This window comes from Rhyacophila brunnea, unplaced genomic scaffold (assembly GCF_057557595.1).
Source record: "Rhyacophila brunnea isolate RB1 unplaced genomic scaffold, BYU_Rbru_1.0 scaffold_22, whole genome shotgun sequence".
Classification (NCBI taxonomy): domain Eukaryota; kingdom Metazoa; phylum Arthropoda; class Insecta; order Trichoptera; family Rhyacophilidae; genus Rhyacophila; species Rhyacophila brunnea.
This window is the reverse complement of record NW_028232882.1, coordinates 14,653,168-14,672,252: the sequence shown is the minus strand read 5'-3', so window position 1 is coordinate 14,672,252 and position 19,085 is coordinate 14,653,168. Positions and strand designations below refer to the sequence as shown.

At 37.1% G+C, this 19,085-nt stretch overlaps 1 protein-coding gene across 1 annotated transcript in view; it reads left to right on the top strand.

Annotated features, from left to right (window-relative positions):
- Nucleotides 1–4,142: 4,142 nt before the first annotated feature.
- Nucleotides 4,143–19,085, top strand: part of LOC147070077 (solute carrier family 23 member 2) — a 42,193-nt gene continuing 27,250 nt past the window's right edge. Inside the window, exons 1-7 of the mRNA XM_085949462.1 lie at nt 4,143–4,469; nt 12,563–12,682; nt 12,904–13,024; nt 13,512–13,745; nt 14,961–15,096; nt 16,658–16,778; nt 17,974–18,115. Of these exons, the coding sequence (XP_085805588.1) occupies nt 4,437–4,469; nt 12,563–12,682; nt 12,904–13,024; nt 13,512–13,745; nt 14,961–15,096; nt 16,658–16,778; nt 17,974–18,115 (907 nt within the window). The 5' untranslated portion in view covers nt 4,143–4,436. The remainder of the gene's footprint in view (nt 4,470–12,562; nt 12,683–12,903; nt 13,025–13,511; nt 13,746–14,960; nt 15,097–16,657; nt 16,779–17,973; nt 18,116–19,085) is intronic.

Here is a 19,085-nt window from a genome sequence, read left to right as displayed (position 1 = left end):
AATATTTTTACAATTCAGTCCTGCACGAATCGTAAATGCATAAAAACATTAATCTGATAATTTAGACACCACGACTTGCTTAGTGCGTATCTACTTAGTAATAATTTATTGTAGCAAAAGACATGAGGAAAAATTACGTTGGTATGCTGGGTTATACCTACAGCTACAAATGAGGGGTGTATTTTCAAAGTGAACTTATTCCACTTCAACAAATTTTTGGCAAACGCCAAAAAACTGTTTACGGTGTTAATGTTCCTTATGATTTTTGTATTAGAATAAGTTACTTTTGTAACTAACACCGATTTTTCTACTGGATTGAATACTATTAGGTTATTACGTAAAAAAAATATCCTTTAAATTCAGGAATCCATAACTCATTTTCGTCAAGTAGTGGAATAAGTTCAATTTGAAAATACACCCCTCAAATGTAATTATATACATTAATTATTATATTAATCGCTCCGACAATAGAAACAGGGCACATGGACCAGAGCGCGGTTCCGGTTGATGAAATCCCCAAAATAATCGCTGTCTCATTGAAAAAATAGTTTTACTGTCTGAGCTTGCCATGTAACGAAAAATCTAACACGTATTTTCATAAAATTAGAAAAATATATTTCCAAAAAAACTATCGAACCTTCCAGTTCGTAAAAATTTCTATTTCGGGCACTGACTGAAAATAGATGTGATGTGGACTTCAGACCCTTTAAATATTGAAAAACAAGTTTGCGGAAGCGTTTACGCCTGAGAAGCAACCAAGCTGTGTAGTTTTCAGATTCACAGTTCTCAATAAAGTTGTCGGCGAAAAAAATCAATTTGCTGCAATAATTGTAATGAATGATATTTTCCTTCTTTTGCGGCACACCTAGAGGCGGCACATAGTTTGGCAGAGACTGGACTCTATGGCGACTGGCTTTCGGATTTACAATGCTTTGGAAACGCATACGATGACGTCAGTTCAGTTGTCCGTTGACAATTCAGTTGGGAAACTTAACAGCGATGTATATTTATGTCATCGGACTGTTCAGCTCATGGCTTATGCTGGAGAAGACATCGAAGGTTGTGAATTTGGTCTGCACACGCTCGTCCAGGTAGAAACCCGGCCTGGTTTTTCATGAGGACGTGCATTATTGGGTCCCTTATTCTCATCAAGAGGATGTTTGCCAAAATCTTTCCCGAAACACTGAGTAGCGTAATGCCTCGGTAATTGTCGCAGCTAAGAGGGTCACCTTTTTTGTGAAGTGTGATGGTTTCACTATTCACCCAGTCCCTTGGACAGCGCTTTTCTTCCCACACCTTTGTCATCAGATGAAACATAGGGTGCAAGATTGCGCTCAGACTGTACTTGAGGAATTCAGGATGAATTCCGTCTTCACCCGGTGCCTTTCCGTTCTTGAGCCTTTTCATATCCGATTTTATCTCGGTGTGCGTGGGCGGGCATTCGGAAATGTCGGTCGCTCGGGGAATGTCCAAAAGTAAAGCTTCCGCAGATATGTCGAAGGGATCCAAAGGGGGTGGGCGGTTCAGCACTCCGCAGAAATGATTCTTCCAAATCTTCTTGACGCATTCTGCGTCAAACTCTATTGCTCCACTGGGGCCACGAATGGCTCCGGGAGTCGGTGGTCACCTGCCGTAGACTTCACGGGTGATTCGGAAGAGTTTTCTGGTGTCATTTATGCTTGCTGCCTCATCTGCTGCTTCAATTTGCCGGTTCATAAAATTGAGGATAGGGAGCATACGGGATCCCCCCAAGATCATTGCCATAATCAAATGCCTGCACGAGAATAGCGAATGCTGTGTCAGAATTAGTGACACTGTCATGGAATGGTTCGGGGTAACGACCGGAGTCAGATGGGTTGTGTCCTTGCTCCGTTTCTCTTCATCATCCTCGTTGACTTCATACTACGGAAGTCAATACCACCCGACCGAGGAATACCTGTTAGGTACCCCTACGGTGAAGCTTTGCGACCCGGAATACGCCGATGACGCCGCCCTATTCGACAAAACACTCGAGGGCATTCAAGAGACAATCGACGGGTTGCATCAGATGGTTTGAAAATCAACGCCAAGAAAACCAAGGTTTTATGTAACAGCACCTGTCCCGATACAGATTTTCCTCTGATTAGCGAGGGGCAAAGCATCGAGAGCGTCGACAGTTTCATGTACCTGGGGGTACACATCACGTGAGATGGGATTTTGCAGAAAGAGCTCGCTATCCGAATGGGAATGGCTGGAGCAACATTCAACTCGTTGCGGAATGTCTGGGACTCACGATTGTACTCGGTCAAAACCAAATGCCGCTTATTCGACGCTTGCATTCTGACGGTGCTGCTTTACGGTAGCGAATCATGGCACCTTACGAAGGCTCAGAGCAACCGTATACTAACCGTAGCTTCGAAAACAGATGTTTGCGATGGATACTGGGTGTGCTTTGGGTTTGACTTTAGGAGCAACGAGGAGATAAGGGAACGCACAAAGCAGCTTCTCATCACGCTGAGAGTGAAGAGGCGACGTTGGACCTGGCTCGGCCACGTGCTGCGGATGCCAGAAGAGAACCTCAACCTGGCTTGCCTGTTCTTCAAGCCGACCAGATTCCGGCGTCCTGGAAGGCCGTTGAATACTATCTATAGCAGGGGGGGGCAAACTTTTTGGATGGAGGGCCAAATTCAAGAATTAAAAATGAGTGGCGGGCCGCAAGTAAAATACCATTTTTAGATATACACTATTTTTTATCACGAAAAATAAACATTACAAAAAATTAATGAGAAGAATGAAACTGATGTACCTTTTTTAACATTTTTTTTAAATTCAGGTGTTAATTTTGTAGTTGATATTCTCAAAGCTGCTTCTAAATGGGCATCGGAGATATTTGATCGTAAAGAATTTTTATTGAGGTTCATGATCGAAAATGTTTGTTCACGTATATAGGTTGATCCAAAAATAACGAACATTTTTCTTTCATAATCTTTAAGTTGGTCGAAATTGTCTGAATTAAGGGCATTGTAAAATTTGGAGATTTCTTCACGACGATGGAATTCTCTTAAATCAGTATCATACTGCAGATCAATAATCTCAAGTTGTAGCTCTGTCGGCATACTATCAATATCTATTGAAGTCGATGTTCAACGTAGAAAATAGTGGTTACATAGTGTGAGACGAGACGCGAGGAAGACGTACTGAGATAATACATTTACGAAACAAGAAATTCTTCAAATTTTAATCTATATTGTCAATATTTTTTAAAAAATATATAAAAAAAAGTTATTCGTAATCAGAAGTACAATTAATGATGGCGGGCCGCAAAAAAATACCCGGCGGGCCACATGCGGCCCGCGGGCCGCAGTTTGCCCCTCCCTGATCTATAGAGTGTATACGGCGGAGCTACGGGATACTGGTTTGACCTGGAACGAAGCAAGAAGACTGGCGAGCGACAGGGATTCTTGGAGGCGCCGCGTGGTGTCCATATGCTCCAAAAAGGGGGCAGATATGGCCGAAGAAGAAGAAGATATTTACGTATTTTAAACCAAAATAAATGAATGTTATTTTTATTAAAATTTTCTAAACATATTGATTGGTATACTTAATGCAGTATGTACCTACCTATATTTGAAGAAAAAATAATATTTCAATCAAAATTATAAAAGTATTATGAAAAGTACGACTAAATACGAGTAGTACGGTCATGCCTAAAGGCTCAGATTAATTTCGTTAAATAGTTAGTATACTAACTAAATTAATTAGGTTTCTAGGGAGCTTGTTATGATTAAGATACTTATTTTTCGTAATTGGATTTATTCGAAGCTTTTCATTTATTGGTTATGTGGTTTTCACTCTTTTTCAATAAGCATAAACAGTTCCGATAATCTCAATTAGATAACTCTGTCTCTGGCGTTTGTTTACACGTACCTAAGTTTCACTGGTACCTAACTCTGAAAGCTGATACGATAACTGTCGGTAAACCCACCCGGCCACGTCTCCTTCGGCTTGATTCAGTTTTTGCGTTTACACTCGACTGAATTGACAACTAAACTGATCGTTTTTAAAAAAAACTTTTTGCTATGAACTGTTTAAGAACCCCTGCATGCAGGCTAGTCGCAACGCCGGCGTTGAATGCCGCTGGCTTAGTCAATCATAAATAAGGAATGCATATCGTTTTACTAGTTCCAGCAATGTATTATTAAGTAGATACCTAGTTTAAACGAGTTGAGACAACAATAATATCGAAAGAGTACCTATCTCGAGATAATGAATAATAAAATTATTTGATTGAAGATCACGTCTAGTTACAATTTACGCGCTCAGTCTAGTCTGATGACGACGTCAAATAAGAGGTTCTGAACAAATTGTATTTATAATGATCAATATGATCATTTATCGACAGTGTAATAATTGAGTTATTGTTTCAGTAACCTCATTAGCGTTCCAGCTGTCACATTATGGAAGGTGCAAACATTTCCATGGAATCAATAGTAAGTGACATTCAATATTGTATAATAAACGAATAAATATTTTAATAAAGGTGCCTATAAAGATGTAAAATATAATTATATTAGAGTACTAATAGGTACTAATAATTAAATTAGCTGCACATGTTATTTATTACCAGGGGCGGATTTTCTTATTCGGTGACATTCTAATTTAGTCGCTGCGGTTATACCTATGTACATTGTACGTAAAACATTTCATCGTGGCACAGTTTGCCGTGAGCTTTCTTATCGGAAAGAGATGACCGTATACTACACACGGTCTCCAATTTTATTAGATTCAATGTGAACATTAATTATTCAATTATCATAGCTGATTTTAGCAAAATTCATGAATTCAAGAATGAAAACTTAACCTAACCTAACAAATAATCCAGTATATTATCACCTATTTTCAAAATTGGTTTGCTGCTGGCTTCCTGTAAACTTGTAAAGTGTAAGCCGACAAGAACCGTGTTTTATTTAGACATGAATTTTAAGTCAGTACTATACGACTCAAAGAGATTGGACGGTCTTTAATATGCTTGATGGTACTTGCGTATCCCGAAAAGTGTAAAACTTAGAAGCACTCTTTTAAGCGGACAGCGCAGCGCGCTGCTTTCCATAACCAAGGCATACAGAACAACTTCTACGGTCGCGCTCCCGGTCCTGGCCGGCATTCTCCCACTAGATCTGCACATACAGGTCAGCGGCGCGTCAATGATGCTCTTCAAAGGTGAGGAGACAGTTGTTGGTGATTTTCACCATGCCCCGCCTCCTCGGCTTGTTGCTGAAAAAGTAACCTCGTTGAAGCGGACAATACGTCTCATGACGCTTGACGCGGCGTGGAAGACCTGGCAGCGACGGTGGGATGAATCAACCAAGGGCCAGAACACATATATGTTTTTTCCAAATATTAAATGGCGATTGCAGATAACCAAATATCTGACTCCTGACCATCACACCAGTCAATTTGTGACTGGACACGGCGGGTTCGCTGGCAAGCTCTTTGAGCTTGGACTTGTAAGCCGTCCGACATGTCCATGCGGAGGGGAAATTCAGGATGCCAACCATATCCTCTGGGAATGTCTTAGAATGTGCTCCGAACGGGAGGAGATGCTCAGGTCGGTCCAACCAGATGTTGGGCCCATCGGACCGTCCGACTTGGTTGCTACTAAGGCCAATTATCTTGCATTTAAAAAATTTGCGGCGTCTTACTGCGGGCGTCAAGATCTGTTCACATAATTTTTGCTGTCCGTATGATTAGCTTCATTATTTTTGTTATATATACACGAGAATCATTTTTATTTTCATAATTTCCCTATGCTCTTCTCCCCCCGACACTTTGCATTAGAAAGTATCTTTAAACTCAGTCAGAGCTCACTTTGAGCGTAGCAACCTTAGTCCTGGGTATCTTCTCCTAGGGCATTCCCGGCCTAAAACTGAACTAGATGCTTCACATCGCCAATGTAGGGCCACGTGATACGCTCGATTAAGATCGGGTGTGGTGCATGGCGGGTTTTGGTTTGGAGGGATTAACTTCAATGGTCTAATACTTTGGACGCGGAAGACGCACACGGTGCGTAATGACCGGGCGGCCGATCGATGTAATTAACGTACATTTTAAAGGGGGCAATTAAAATCTCATTATCTATTCAGCAGCGAAAGCGTTAATAATTTATACGGCCATATAATATTTCCGATCAACATTTTACGGTGAAGTGCGATTCGGCGAACTGCATACGTACAAGTTTCCAGACACGACTCGCTGTAACATTTTTGGGGACCCCGTATAAAAATACCTAAGTTGATTTGAACTAAATTTAGCCAGGTAGGCATGTAAAAATGGCGTAAATACGTAAATGTATTTTAAATGTACATTTCTTAAAATCTTCAATCGATGCAGCCAATATACTTTGTGTAAGTACCTACTAATTCATTTGTTATGGTGTAATTTGCATTTGCCATGGCCCCCACATCCTGATGCGGGCCCCCAGGTCAGGATGTGTGATGGGCCCTCATACCTATCAGTAAAGTTAAGGGTAGTGTGATGCTCTACCTACACTTTAGTGTTCCCTAAAAATAGTATCACCAATGGAAAGCGGAATAGCTAATCATAATACCCTAGCAGAACAATGTAAAAATACTTTTTGAAAAATACTTAAACGTTTCTAGTTGTCGAAGAGATATATTATTTTAAAAGGCTGAAAAGCCGGACAAAACAGAACAAGTCAAAACAGAACATGACAAAACAGAACATGACAAAACAGAACGTGACAAAACAGAACAGTGACAAAACAGAACAGCCAGGGGAAAAATGAAACATTAATTTATGTGGAATCTATTTAGGTTAGGTTAGGTTATGTTAGATTAGGTTAGGTTAGGTTAAGTTAGCTTAGGTTAGGTCATTATTTCGTTGTACCTAGTCACCCAATCATTTTGAACATATTATATTGATTAAGATGAGATATTCTAAGCTTGCCGGCAAAGTCCCGTTTATTTGAGGCTTTCTAGCGATTAGGAATGCAAAAAATTAGGTAGGTATATAATTTGATTTATTATTGTGTATTGAAAATCTGTGCTATTAAAAATCTATCAACATAATAGAGATAGGACAATTTCAATATTAAATTTATATTTTTCCTGAAAGGTCATAGTTATATTTATCGTTGTTCTGTTTTATCATGTTCTGTTTTGTCACGTTCTGTTTTGTCACTGTTCTGTTTTGTCATGGAACCTACTTTATGATAAAATAACAAAATAGTGCATTTACCTTAGATTATAGGCATTTACATAACATTACAGGCATTATTACGATAATGTTGGCTTCCATGCAAATTATGAAGTACGCTACAAAATATATAATAATAACATATTATTATTATATTAAATAGTGAAAATTTGATAAAAACGTATACCTAGTCTGATTATAAATAATTACAATAATAATTGAGCTCACTTTGAATAACTTTACGTTTGAATTTATGATTGTATAAAAGCATTTAACCAATATGCGGTACCTAGTAGGTTCGTGGGTATTCTGCGAAAAAGCACTAAGTCAAAATTTTGCTGTTTTGACTTAATAATGAGGTAATCTTATTAAGAGTACGCTCTATAGTCTACAAAAACACACACAGTCATATCTATAAAACTGGTGAAGATAATTTATGTTATAAGTCAAAAAGACATACATATATTCAGAGAAAAGGCACTAAAGGGACTTAGTGCATTTGCTTCTCTCATTCTCAGGCTATATTCACAAAATTCTGCATGCGAAACTGCACTAAGTCATACTCAAAGAAATATCGCAGAAAGGAATTTGCCTTTTATATATAAAAAAAAAGTTAAGACCGTCCAAACTTTCAAACTCGATTATCTCAAAACTAGTATTTTTGACTTAATGCTTATTCGCAGAATAGCCACGGTATATAATATTTAAAATATTTGTGATGTTTGAGTGCAAAAACGACTATCATCAGCAACAATATGTATAAATAAAAATCACACAGGTACGCTTAGTAATATTATAATTATGTTATTAAAACATTAAAACCAAACTTACAACACATTAACGCCGACTATAATCAATACTATTCCGAATCCGATGTGTAGGTACTGCGGTGACACAGAATTCCCACTTCTAAATCAATAATGAATATTGATTAAATTGAGCTAAATTTCGTTAAATTTTGTTATCCATTGAAATATATGTAAGTATATATTTTTTTTAAATATAGGCACCTACTTCTTTAAATACGGAAGAGTGGCATTTTCAGTATATTTAAGGGCGACGTATGTCTTAGGGACGTCACTGATTGTGTTATTACTAAATCAACATATTATTAAATAATCAAATCCAACCGACAAGTTTAATGTGAGGCCAATCATTATTTCCCACTTCCTTAAATAGGTATATGTTTTCGCAAATTTCAAATACAATGATATACATACATAATTTTTGAAAAACACTTTCTGAGAAAATATATTATAACCAATAGAAAAAATCTTTTTGAAAAAAGTAAGCCACCCCGGCAGGGAATCGAACCCTGCATCTCCTGGGTTTACGCCCCGTCTGTGCATTACCTCCATGCTACAAGGTGACGTAAGTACTAATTGCGACAAATTTTAGCTATTGGCTTTTTTAATACTTACTCATCAGCGTTCTTCTAAATCAAGCTACTTTGGCAATCGGTTTTTGTTTTTATTAATCAAAGTAGATACCTATTACTTGAATTACTAACCGACGTCGTGGATTTCTCCAATATTTTTTATGATGTAACTTACTTGAACTTGCTAATAATTTATAATTAACTTATATTTATGCGTTCAAGGTGAGGGGAATGAATACTGAAAACTGAAACGCGAGAGTAGGGGATTCTAGTTCTTCTAGCCACCGCACATCAACTTAAACTTTTCGCACTCTAGTTACAATAATTTACGCGATTAGTCGAGACAGGAGTTAGTAGAGTTAGTTAGATGACGGCGTGAAATAATAGGTTCTGAACAATTAAATTGCATTTATAATGATTACTTATCGACAGTGTAATAATTGAGTTATTGTTTCAGTAACCTCATTAGCGTTCCAGCTGTCATATTATGGAAGGTGCAAATATTTCCATGGAATCAATAGTAAGTGACATTCAATATTGTATAATAAATAAATAAATATTTGGTAAATGTGCCGCAGATGCCGTCATGAAATTTTATAACTTTCGTTTTAGACCAAACCAAACCTAACCTAACCTACCCAAACCTAATATTACCTAATATAATCTTAGTTTGTGATAATGATGCATAAAAATGCATGACAATTTCAAATTTTCAATTGACAATAATTATTTGATCGAAAATCCTATGCGCCGACAGAACAAAGTATTTATTATAAAGTCTACATGGAATAAACTGTTAAAAACTGAAACTGAAAAAAAAATATATAAGCTCATGACGGCATCTGCGGTACAATTTTATTACCAAATACCTATTTTAATAAAGGTGCCTACCGAAAGATATAAAAAAATATATTAAACTCAAAGAGATTGGACTCCTCTTCAATCTCTTTGATTAAACTGAAACGGAAAGTAGGCTACTACATAGGTACTAATAATTAAAATAACAGGCACAGGTTATTAATTATTACCAGGGGCGGATTTAAATATTTGGTTACCCTACTCTCAGAAACATTTGGGGGACCCCGTGGAAAAAATATTTATATTTTTAATTTAATTCAACTATGACTACATATATGAGTACTTAAAACGACGCAATCAATATCCTTTGAGTACGTACCTATTCATTAATTTTTAATGGTCTGACTTGTATTCACAGTACCAATATTACATGACATAAATTCACATGAAATGAACTACAATAATAAAATTGATTATATTCTTGTCTCCAATTTCATAAAAAATATATAAAGTACTAGCTGACACGGCAAACGTTGTTCTGCCATATAAATTATTTCTAGTGAATATTTTGGTTGTTAAATAAAAAATAACGAATGTATCGTAAGTGTGTGGGGATGGGATCTATGACAGAAAGAGGAATAGAGCGCTGTCGACGATGACCGCCGATAAAAACAAAAAACATCAACCATTCATTTTCTCAATTCAAAATGACTAATGATGTTCATAATGAATGAATTACCTGTGACAGGATCTCGTTGTTTAACGTTTATGCAATATCCGTCTTGTCCCTTCCAGAAAATTAGCGGATATTGGAGAGCGTCGTATGAACGGTGTGTGTCAGCGATGAACTCCAGATTATTGTTTCTTCTTCGAATCACGATTTCTCGCGTCGATGTGCGGTCGCCAACCATAATTCCAGCAATGTCGTCAACAACAGGTGCATAGAATCGACGCAAGTGCTCTCCAGCTGGTGTTTTATCAGAATTGATGACAATAGCGTGATTGTCACTTTGCAATTCGTGCATGTGTGCTTTGAAGAATTTCAATAATTCATTGTGCTCATTCAACAGGGCGTCCAGTTCGCCGACGATGCGCCTGGAAATAGGCGAATTGAGTCCATTGTAGCCGCAACGTGCATCCACATGATTGATATCCTCACCGCCCATGAAGTAGATTTGTAAAAATTTATGTGGTTCGTTTGGCATTGGCAGCAATGAGCCTACTTTGTGGTATACTTGGGATTTGATTTTGAACGTAGAATGGAATTGTTGACCATTTGCCGCAGTATTGTGAACTATTTCTGTTGCTCCGAACGAAGTCATTTGGAAACATGAACTGAATGTGCGAATGGACTTCAGGAACAGGTTTGAATCTGGAACCGTGCCGATGAGCAAGCCGTTCAATGGTTCTGGTGGTATCTCAATTTCTGGTAATTGCACTTTTCCTGATGCGCAACACATCCCGGCTGACTCATGTTTGAATTTGAGCGCATGACAATGGGGACATTCTTTGTCCATAGCACCAATCAGCACTTTCGGATGAGCGGAATATTCAATATCTGGCTCGTACTCGAATGCGAGACGAAGGAACGAAGCGGATGTAAATGTTCGATGTACTTGTTGGCGTTGTCGGTCATTTGCTCTGCGTGTGTTAACTACGAACCGGCGCGCGCTTGGCTTCGTTCCAATTGTCGTTGTTGATTTCGTTCAGCTCGTGCCTCTTATGATTGAGATGCACGCAATTGCGACATGCTTACACGCACGTTTTTGTTCTCTTGTTGGATTTGTTCGTCTGTTCTTTCTGCTCTACTATTTTGCATGTTTGTTGCTTTATTCGTTCGACGGCCTAAATGGCCCCCCTTGCGTCTTGCTGGCATTGTGCACTGTAATACACGCACATAAAAATTGATAAATTAAAATAAATCGTACAAAATTTTGCACGCACTGCGTTGTGATATGCCGAATGAAATGTCAAAATGACGCGACGCTTCTCTTGAATTCTTCTCGGACGTAGCGCCATCTGTCATTCAACAACATAAATAATTGCGTTCTGTTTGAAATACGAACGACGGTTAAATTTGTTCATACAAAAATAATAAAATCGCGATTAAAAAATGGGAGGGTGGGGGTAGAAGAGTTAAAATTTGGAGTTATAGGTATTTTTTTATGTCAAATAATAAAAAAAATACAAAATAAAAATTGTCAAAAAAATAAAAGAAAATTTTTCTGGATAGAGATACCCTAATCACCTAGCGGTATGAAATATACTTGTTGACCTATTCTCATATCTAACAAATATACATAAAAAAATTCATAAAAATCGGTCGAGCCATTTCGGAGGAGTTCGACCACAAACATCGTGACACGAGATTTTTATATATATAGAGATTATAGATAATTGTTACAGATTCAATGAGTGGTAGGTTCTTCTACTAGAAATTCATAAGAAAAGTTTGTTTTAGTCCAAACTCTTTGTATTCACCAAACATGTCAGACTAATTTCGGCATGGTATCATAATAATATGAAGGTTTGGCACCTACCTGTTGCAATATTTGATAGAGATTAACAATACACTTGAATTTATTAGTAACGTATTATAAAATAAATATTAGTATTCTTGGAACGAAATGGACCGAGCTAGATTCAAACTCACATTTACACTGTATGGTGCTTTTATCCAAGCGACAGATTCAAGTCTGTTATTTCCAGAATAATTGTTAATAATCATGTTATATAAGGTGTTTAATTTACGCAAAAATATCGCTACCAACTATTAAACTTAAATCAATTTAAATCACTCGAAATGGAAAATTTTACAAATTGGAGTGGTCGATAATATTCTGAAACTATTAATGTATTTATTTTATCCAATTTTATAAAAATATGTAGGTATGTTAGATTTTTTAAATATTATGACGTAGGTACCTAGCTCAGATGGTCAAATTATTTTTTCCATGAAACGGAGCGGCACTCCGGTGCGACCCGGTCCATTGCAAGCCCTGAATGTAATGATATTACTAATATGGTATATAGCTGATTTTTTTTATTCAATGCCGAATATTATATTTTTTATAAGATATGGGGATGTAATGATACTTTTCATTGAAAATATAGACTTTTGGAAACACCAAAAGAAAAATGGAAACTTCGTCTTCTCCCCCTGTTTACATGAATGAATGATTTTTTTTACAGTCGCATGAAGATACTCCAGCACCAAATGGAAAACCGCCCAATAGGGATAAGAAAACAGACATTACTTACGGCATCGATGACGTCCCTCCCTGGTACCTGTGCATTTTTATGGCACTTCAGGTAAGATGAATATTCTGACTATGTGTTTGTGGCAAGAAATACCAAACAAGTTTCCAACGATTTGAAATCTTTCGATTTCGATTCTATTATTTCGATAGCATGACATCCCTATTCGAGCAGCACCACCAGCTATCTGTCTATCTACCATTAGCTGAGTGTCGCTATTGTGACAAATCAAAAATATTTGATAACAATGATAATACTATGTAATATTTTTCCAGCATTATCTTACAATGATCGGCGCTATCGTTGCGATTCCTTTCATCTTGTGTCCAGCTCTTTGTATGGCAGAGAGTGATCCAGCAAGAGGTCACATTATAACGACAATGATATTTGTAACAGGTAAATTTCAAAGTATTATTTGTTTTTACCTAAATTCAGTGGTTTAGTAATAATTATTCTATTTTCATTATGTTTATTATTAATTATGTAGCACCTTACTTGCATACATTGTGCAGTTTATACAGATGTTAGTGCAGCGCTCGAAATAGAAAATTTTACGAACCGGAGCGCTTGATAAGTTTATGAAAATATCAAAATATCTTTATATGTATTTTATAAAAATAATTGTGTAAGATTTTTTTAATAATAAATGGTCTATCTATCTCAGACGGTTAAATTGTTTTTTCCACGAGACGGTGCGATACTTTTGGGATTTTATGAACCGGAACGGATGGTGTGGTGTAAATGGTGGAAACGGGATCACATTATTTGACACATAACGGTGAAAAGGGAAATATTGGTTAACTTAAAGTAAGTAGTAAGGCGAAATATTGAGGTCATTCTTTTGCAGGATATATCTAAATGAGGCCGAACCATTTCCTTACAGGCTTGGTAACATTGGTGCAAACGTCTATTGGGTGCAGGCTCCCCATAGTTCAAGGAGGCACCATCTCGTTTCTGGTACCGACTCTGGCCATCCTTAGTCTACCGCAGTGGAAATGTCCCCCTGAGAATGTGTTGGGTGCCATGACTCCTCAGGAGCGCGAAGCTGTCTGGATGACCAGAATGTGTGAGCTGTCAGGAGCTATAGCTGTTTCCTCATTATTCCAGGTATTTATCGGTAAGCTATATCCACTGTTATAGAAACGATGCATCGCCGCACATTTGTTTTTTATGTTCTGATTGCTATTAGGGAAATCAGAACATAGTGTGGTAATACTATGTAAAAGATCACAAAAGAAACCAATGGATAAGGATGTCTCGTGGTGAGTGGACAACTCCTGGACAAATGCTGTCATACAGTGGCACCCAAGGGGTAAACACCCACAGGGACGCCCTAAACCTGCTGGATAGACGAGTTCATAAAGTTCGGTGGACGTACGTGGCAGTAAAGAACTAGGGACCGATAAGAGTGGGGAGAGCTGAGAGGCCTGCATCCAGCAGTGCATCGATTCCGGCTGATGATGATGATGTAGAGCAGGGGCAGTCAACCTTTGTATACCGACCGCCCACTTTTGTATCTCTGTTAGTTGTAAAATTTTCTAACCGCCCACCGGTTCCACAGTAATGGTGATTTATAAAGTAGGGAAGTAACTTTTCTTTATAATATTTAAAAATGGAGAATTTCAGCAAGTTAAAGCATATAATAATAATTACTTACCAAATACTTTATTATAATTTATAATTTTGTAGTTTTTTGCCCGCCAAAAGTTGTGCCGAAGTCATCCGAATTGGCAAACTCGTTTTTTGCTCACTCATTACCGTCACTCGTTATATACAAGTAGAAAAAATATCTTCTACCCCACATTTTGCAACCAAAAAGTACAGATTTACTGGACTTAATAGTATATTTTCTGAAATTTAAATTGTTACGGGGAATTTTATGAGAACATAATGAAAAGGTTTTTAAAACCCCTACCGCCCACCATGGAAGCTGGAAACGTTATGTGAAATCTATTTAAAATCGACGTTTCGTCAAAAGTCGTTTGGAGTCGGCTTATTCATTATTTGAAGCCTGTGTATATCAAGGTCCATTATTTATAGTCAAGTCGACGGCCTTGCTGTGTACTGATAAGTAAGCGGGTTAATTTAATATATTCTATGAAACAACATCATAGAAAATAATATCTTTAATAGCTCTACAATCTTGATATACTAATAGTAGTGTATCACATAAATGCATCCATACACCTCACTGATATTTATGACGTTTGAATTTAAATAAAGAACAAAACTTTTCCGCTCAGCATGAATGTAAAAAAAATTACATTAAATATAATGTAGGTATGCATAATGCTGATTTTATAATATAATATATTCTATTTCTCGGTTAAAGGTTGTACTGGACTTGTGGGCAGCCTCCTCAAATATATAACACCGCTTACTATTGCTCCCACTGTGGCCCTCGTCGGTCTCACTTTATTCAAGAATGCTGCAGCAGCCGCATCCAAGCAATGGGGAATAGCTTCAGGGTAGGAATTTATATTCAATGTATTTTTGTGAATACTCTCCAATTCTCATTTGAAAATTTGTTATATTTCAACCCTTAAGCGCGAATTATATTATGGTGTATGTCGGTGACTATCACGTGACGTCACAGTTAGCTGCCGCTACGGGAAAAAAGTGTGTAATGTCGTTTTTATTGGTGTTTAAAATGTTATCAGACTGATATGGCTCACATCCCGAAGCACATTTTGAACCTTTAAACTAACATTGTCAGTTGGCAAAATCTGCCGAAATCACCAGAACAATAATAAGGTCATCTCACGTTGAATTTTACTGCATCGACACCTGCATGACTCAATTAACGTTTTTATCATATTCTACATGCCTACACTTTTCGACTGTCATGTCAAAAGACTCATCCAAAATACATCGGGATTCCCCAGCAGACTCTGATGTCCTAGTCCCATCAACCACTATAAAGCCAGCTCTGCTAGATTCCATCACTCCCCCACCAGGTCAGACAGACAAAAATAATACAGCAATAACCCATTTGAAGGCCATTCAAGAGGCGCTCAATTCAAAGGCTGCTCCTAAAACAATGCACGAGCAAGTATACCAAGCAACACTAGCCTTGGCATATGAATAGAGATAGAGAAATGAACGCGAACCTTTTAAAAGCAGAACATCTAGCCAGCAGAATTAGAAAACCTGAGCCTTCGGATGGCATTAATGCAGGACTTGCTCTCAGAAAAAACCAAAACAATTACAGCCTCGCGTGCGGAGATCGAAGTCCTCAAGACTTCAAATATACACACAAAGCACCAGTTGAAGCCTCAATTAACCATCCCGACCTGGTCAACGGTAGTCAGCCGACGTTCAGTGCCTCCTTTAGCTCCACCACCACCTAGCCAACACCAGGCTCGTCCGGGTGTTTTATTCTTCCCAACGACGGAGGCAGCGCTCGAAATGGAAAAGTTTACGAACCGGAGTGCGCGTCAATTTTCTGAAGATATATTACATAGTTATCAAATTTTATAAAAATAAGCGAGCTAGGTTTTTTTGTTATATGGCCTATCTAGCTCACACCGTCAAATATTTTTTCCACGAGACGGAGCGATAATTTTACAGATTTCACGAATTGAAACGGCGCTTCGGTACATTTCGAGCGCTGATTAAGCCTAATAATTATTACTGATAGCTCAGATCTTAATTCCATTTCAAATTAAACTTAAGTAGTCTTTTTAGCTCTTTTTATCCATTTTTTTATTAGCGAATTACCAAACTCCATTTCAAATCAAAGTAGAGAGCTCTTTTAAAGTTTCTCTAACTTTCTTCGAACCGAAGATTATACAGATAAATCATGACTTATGAACGATTTGTAATTGCATAGGTTAAAATTTCCGTATTAGTATATACTTATATTTGGATTGACGAAGTTTTCTTTTGTGTTATTTTCAAGCCGTGATCTCAATTTATTTTTAGAATTACTAAATATCATTTTTGTTTTATTCAGCTTAGGTATATTTATTTTTGATCAAATCAAAATTGCTATTTACATATTGGTACTAATTTTTCTGTTTATTCCAGGACATTTATCTTACTGACATTATTCTCGCAGTGCATGTCTGATGTCAACGTGCCACTTCTTGCATACAGGAAAGGAAACGGTTTTGAAATCAAATGGTTTCCCCTATTTAAATTGTTTCCGGTAAGTCTAATACTAATGAGGATACTTTTTTCTAATGAGGATCATTTTTCTATCTACTCGTGAAAGCGTTAAACTCATATCTAGGACAGAGAAAAGGGATAACACTGTCAACACATGTGTCCTGGATCTGGAAACGAGCTCCACAGTGATTTAAAATTACTTTTCATTGTCATGCAAGAAAATGTCGATTCGACGATGACGATGAACATCGTTGAAAATGCATGATGGCCGCGCGGCTTATGCGTCGGTCTATAGCGTCGTCGGTCCCAGGTTTGAATCCTGGGTCTGGCAAGTATACATATTGTTTTCAATTTGTGTATGAGTCAGAGTATGGACATAATAGGTTAAGGACATAGGTGGCTGACATCCATTTCTCGTAAAAATAAAACCTGTTTATACAAAACAATATGATCTTATTTGGATCGGACTGGTTGGAAAAAACTATATTGCTGAATTTTGGTGCAACATTGGAATGTGAAAACAGTCTGTTCAGTATCCATAAACCTAATATATTTTATAGAATAATAATCAGGGCTCGAAATGGACCGGATCGCACTGAATTTCAGCACCGTCTCGTCGAAAAAAAGATATTGCGATCCGGTTCGTCAATTATTCAAAAAATTAATTAATTCATTTACTATATTTGAAGTTTTGATACGAAATTGGTCAGATTAGTGGTAAATATATATATATGACGTGTCGTAATCCTAATTTTTCGGCTACGGTGTTTACGACGTTTGCATGCCCTAATCTTGCATATCACAAGTTTAAAGACTGTTATTTAATTTGACCAACTGAATTAGGTAGGTAGGTGTGTACCTATATAACAAATAATCAAACACACTTTTTTATAATACACCTACTTATAAATATTTTCGGTAAATTATCGAGCTCTCCGGTTAGTAAAATTTTCCATTTCGGACGCTAAGGCGTAACGTAACGTACATGTATCACTTTATGGATTCTATTCATGTACGTCGACCAGTTATCTTGTCGTCCAGTCGGCAGCGTCTTGTTGGTTGCCTCGAATAGTCCTATTTGGACCCATAAGCCAATATCTGCAAGTCGACTGAGTTTTCTCACTTATTTACCGATTCAATCATTATGATGTTCCGGTATAGCTCTAAATTAGTGATGTATTGGAAGTACATACCAAAACAACATCACATTATTCGGAAAACATTATATCTTCTAGGTTTTGCTAACAATAATATTGATGTGGGGACTGTGCCTTATCTTGACATTGATTGATCACTTTCCTGAAGGACATCCAGCGAGGACAGATCTCAAGGTGGCTATCATCAGGGATTCTCCATGGTTTCGATTCCCATATCCAGGTAGATCTTTAAAAAGAAAAATAATTAACATTACAATAATATCTATATAATATGTATTATCGGGCGCGAGATCTATAAGAGCGACATATTTTAGAATTCGTGACTCCATTTTCAGTCGATAAATACATTGCGAATTTTCAAATGTAATTCATAGTGTTGCAAACAAATATCCAATACAAATACAAGTTAAATCATGTATTTTTACTGGACTTTTATAAGATATAAATATTTTCTCAGATACATCATAATTAAACCATCTTCATAATTACGTATTACGTCTTATTCATGTAATCGTATTTTTATGGATGAGGCACACGAAAAGTAAAATTACATTGAAAACAATCTGTCGAGTGCCTAAAGGACTCACTCAGAATTCTGAATAGCGACCACTCTCAACAAACCAGATAAGGTCGCGCCAAGCGGGGGTGCGTAATACCCGGGCGGCAAGATTCAGGAGACAGCAAAATATACAAAGAATATTTTTTTAATAATATGACAAGAGGTGTCTCTAGTACAATGGTCTCACGTGAAATTTGACTGTGGCCGCACAATTGACATTGACAGATCTAAAGATGGAAACATCCGGTGGCCGCACTAAATTTCACTTTTGTTGTGATTGAAAAAATGAAAGCTATATTTTATTAACTAAAAAAATGGATCAATTTATTTAAAGACAAGTCCATTTCAATAAAAGACATTTGAACATTTTAGTGGTACCTACATATCTATTTATTTAAAAATAAAGCAAATGGAAATTCCTCAATAGTTCTTTTTTCCAATGCGAGCCGCATGGTTACTTCTAAGTTTATATCTGTCAAATGGCTTCGATATTTGTTTTTTATAAAATCCATTACACTGAATGATTTTTCACAGTATACAGTAGTAGGAAAAATCGACAATATTAATAAAGCAATTGTTGCCAATTCAAAGAATTGACTTAATTCCTGGTCAACGTATAACTTTGACCAAA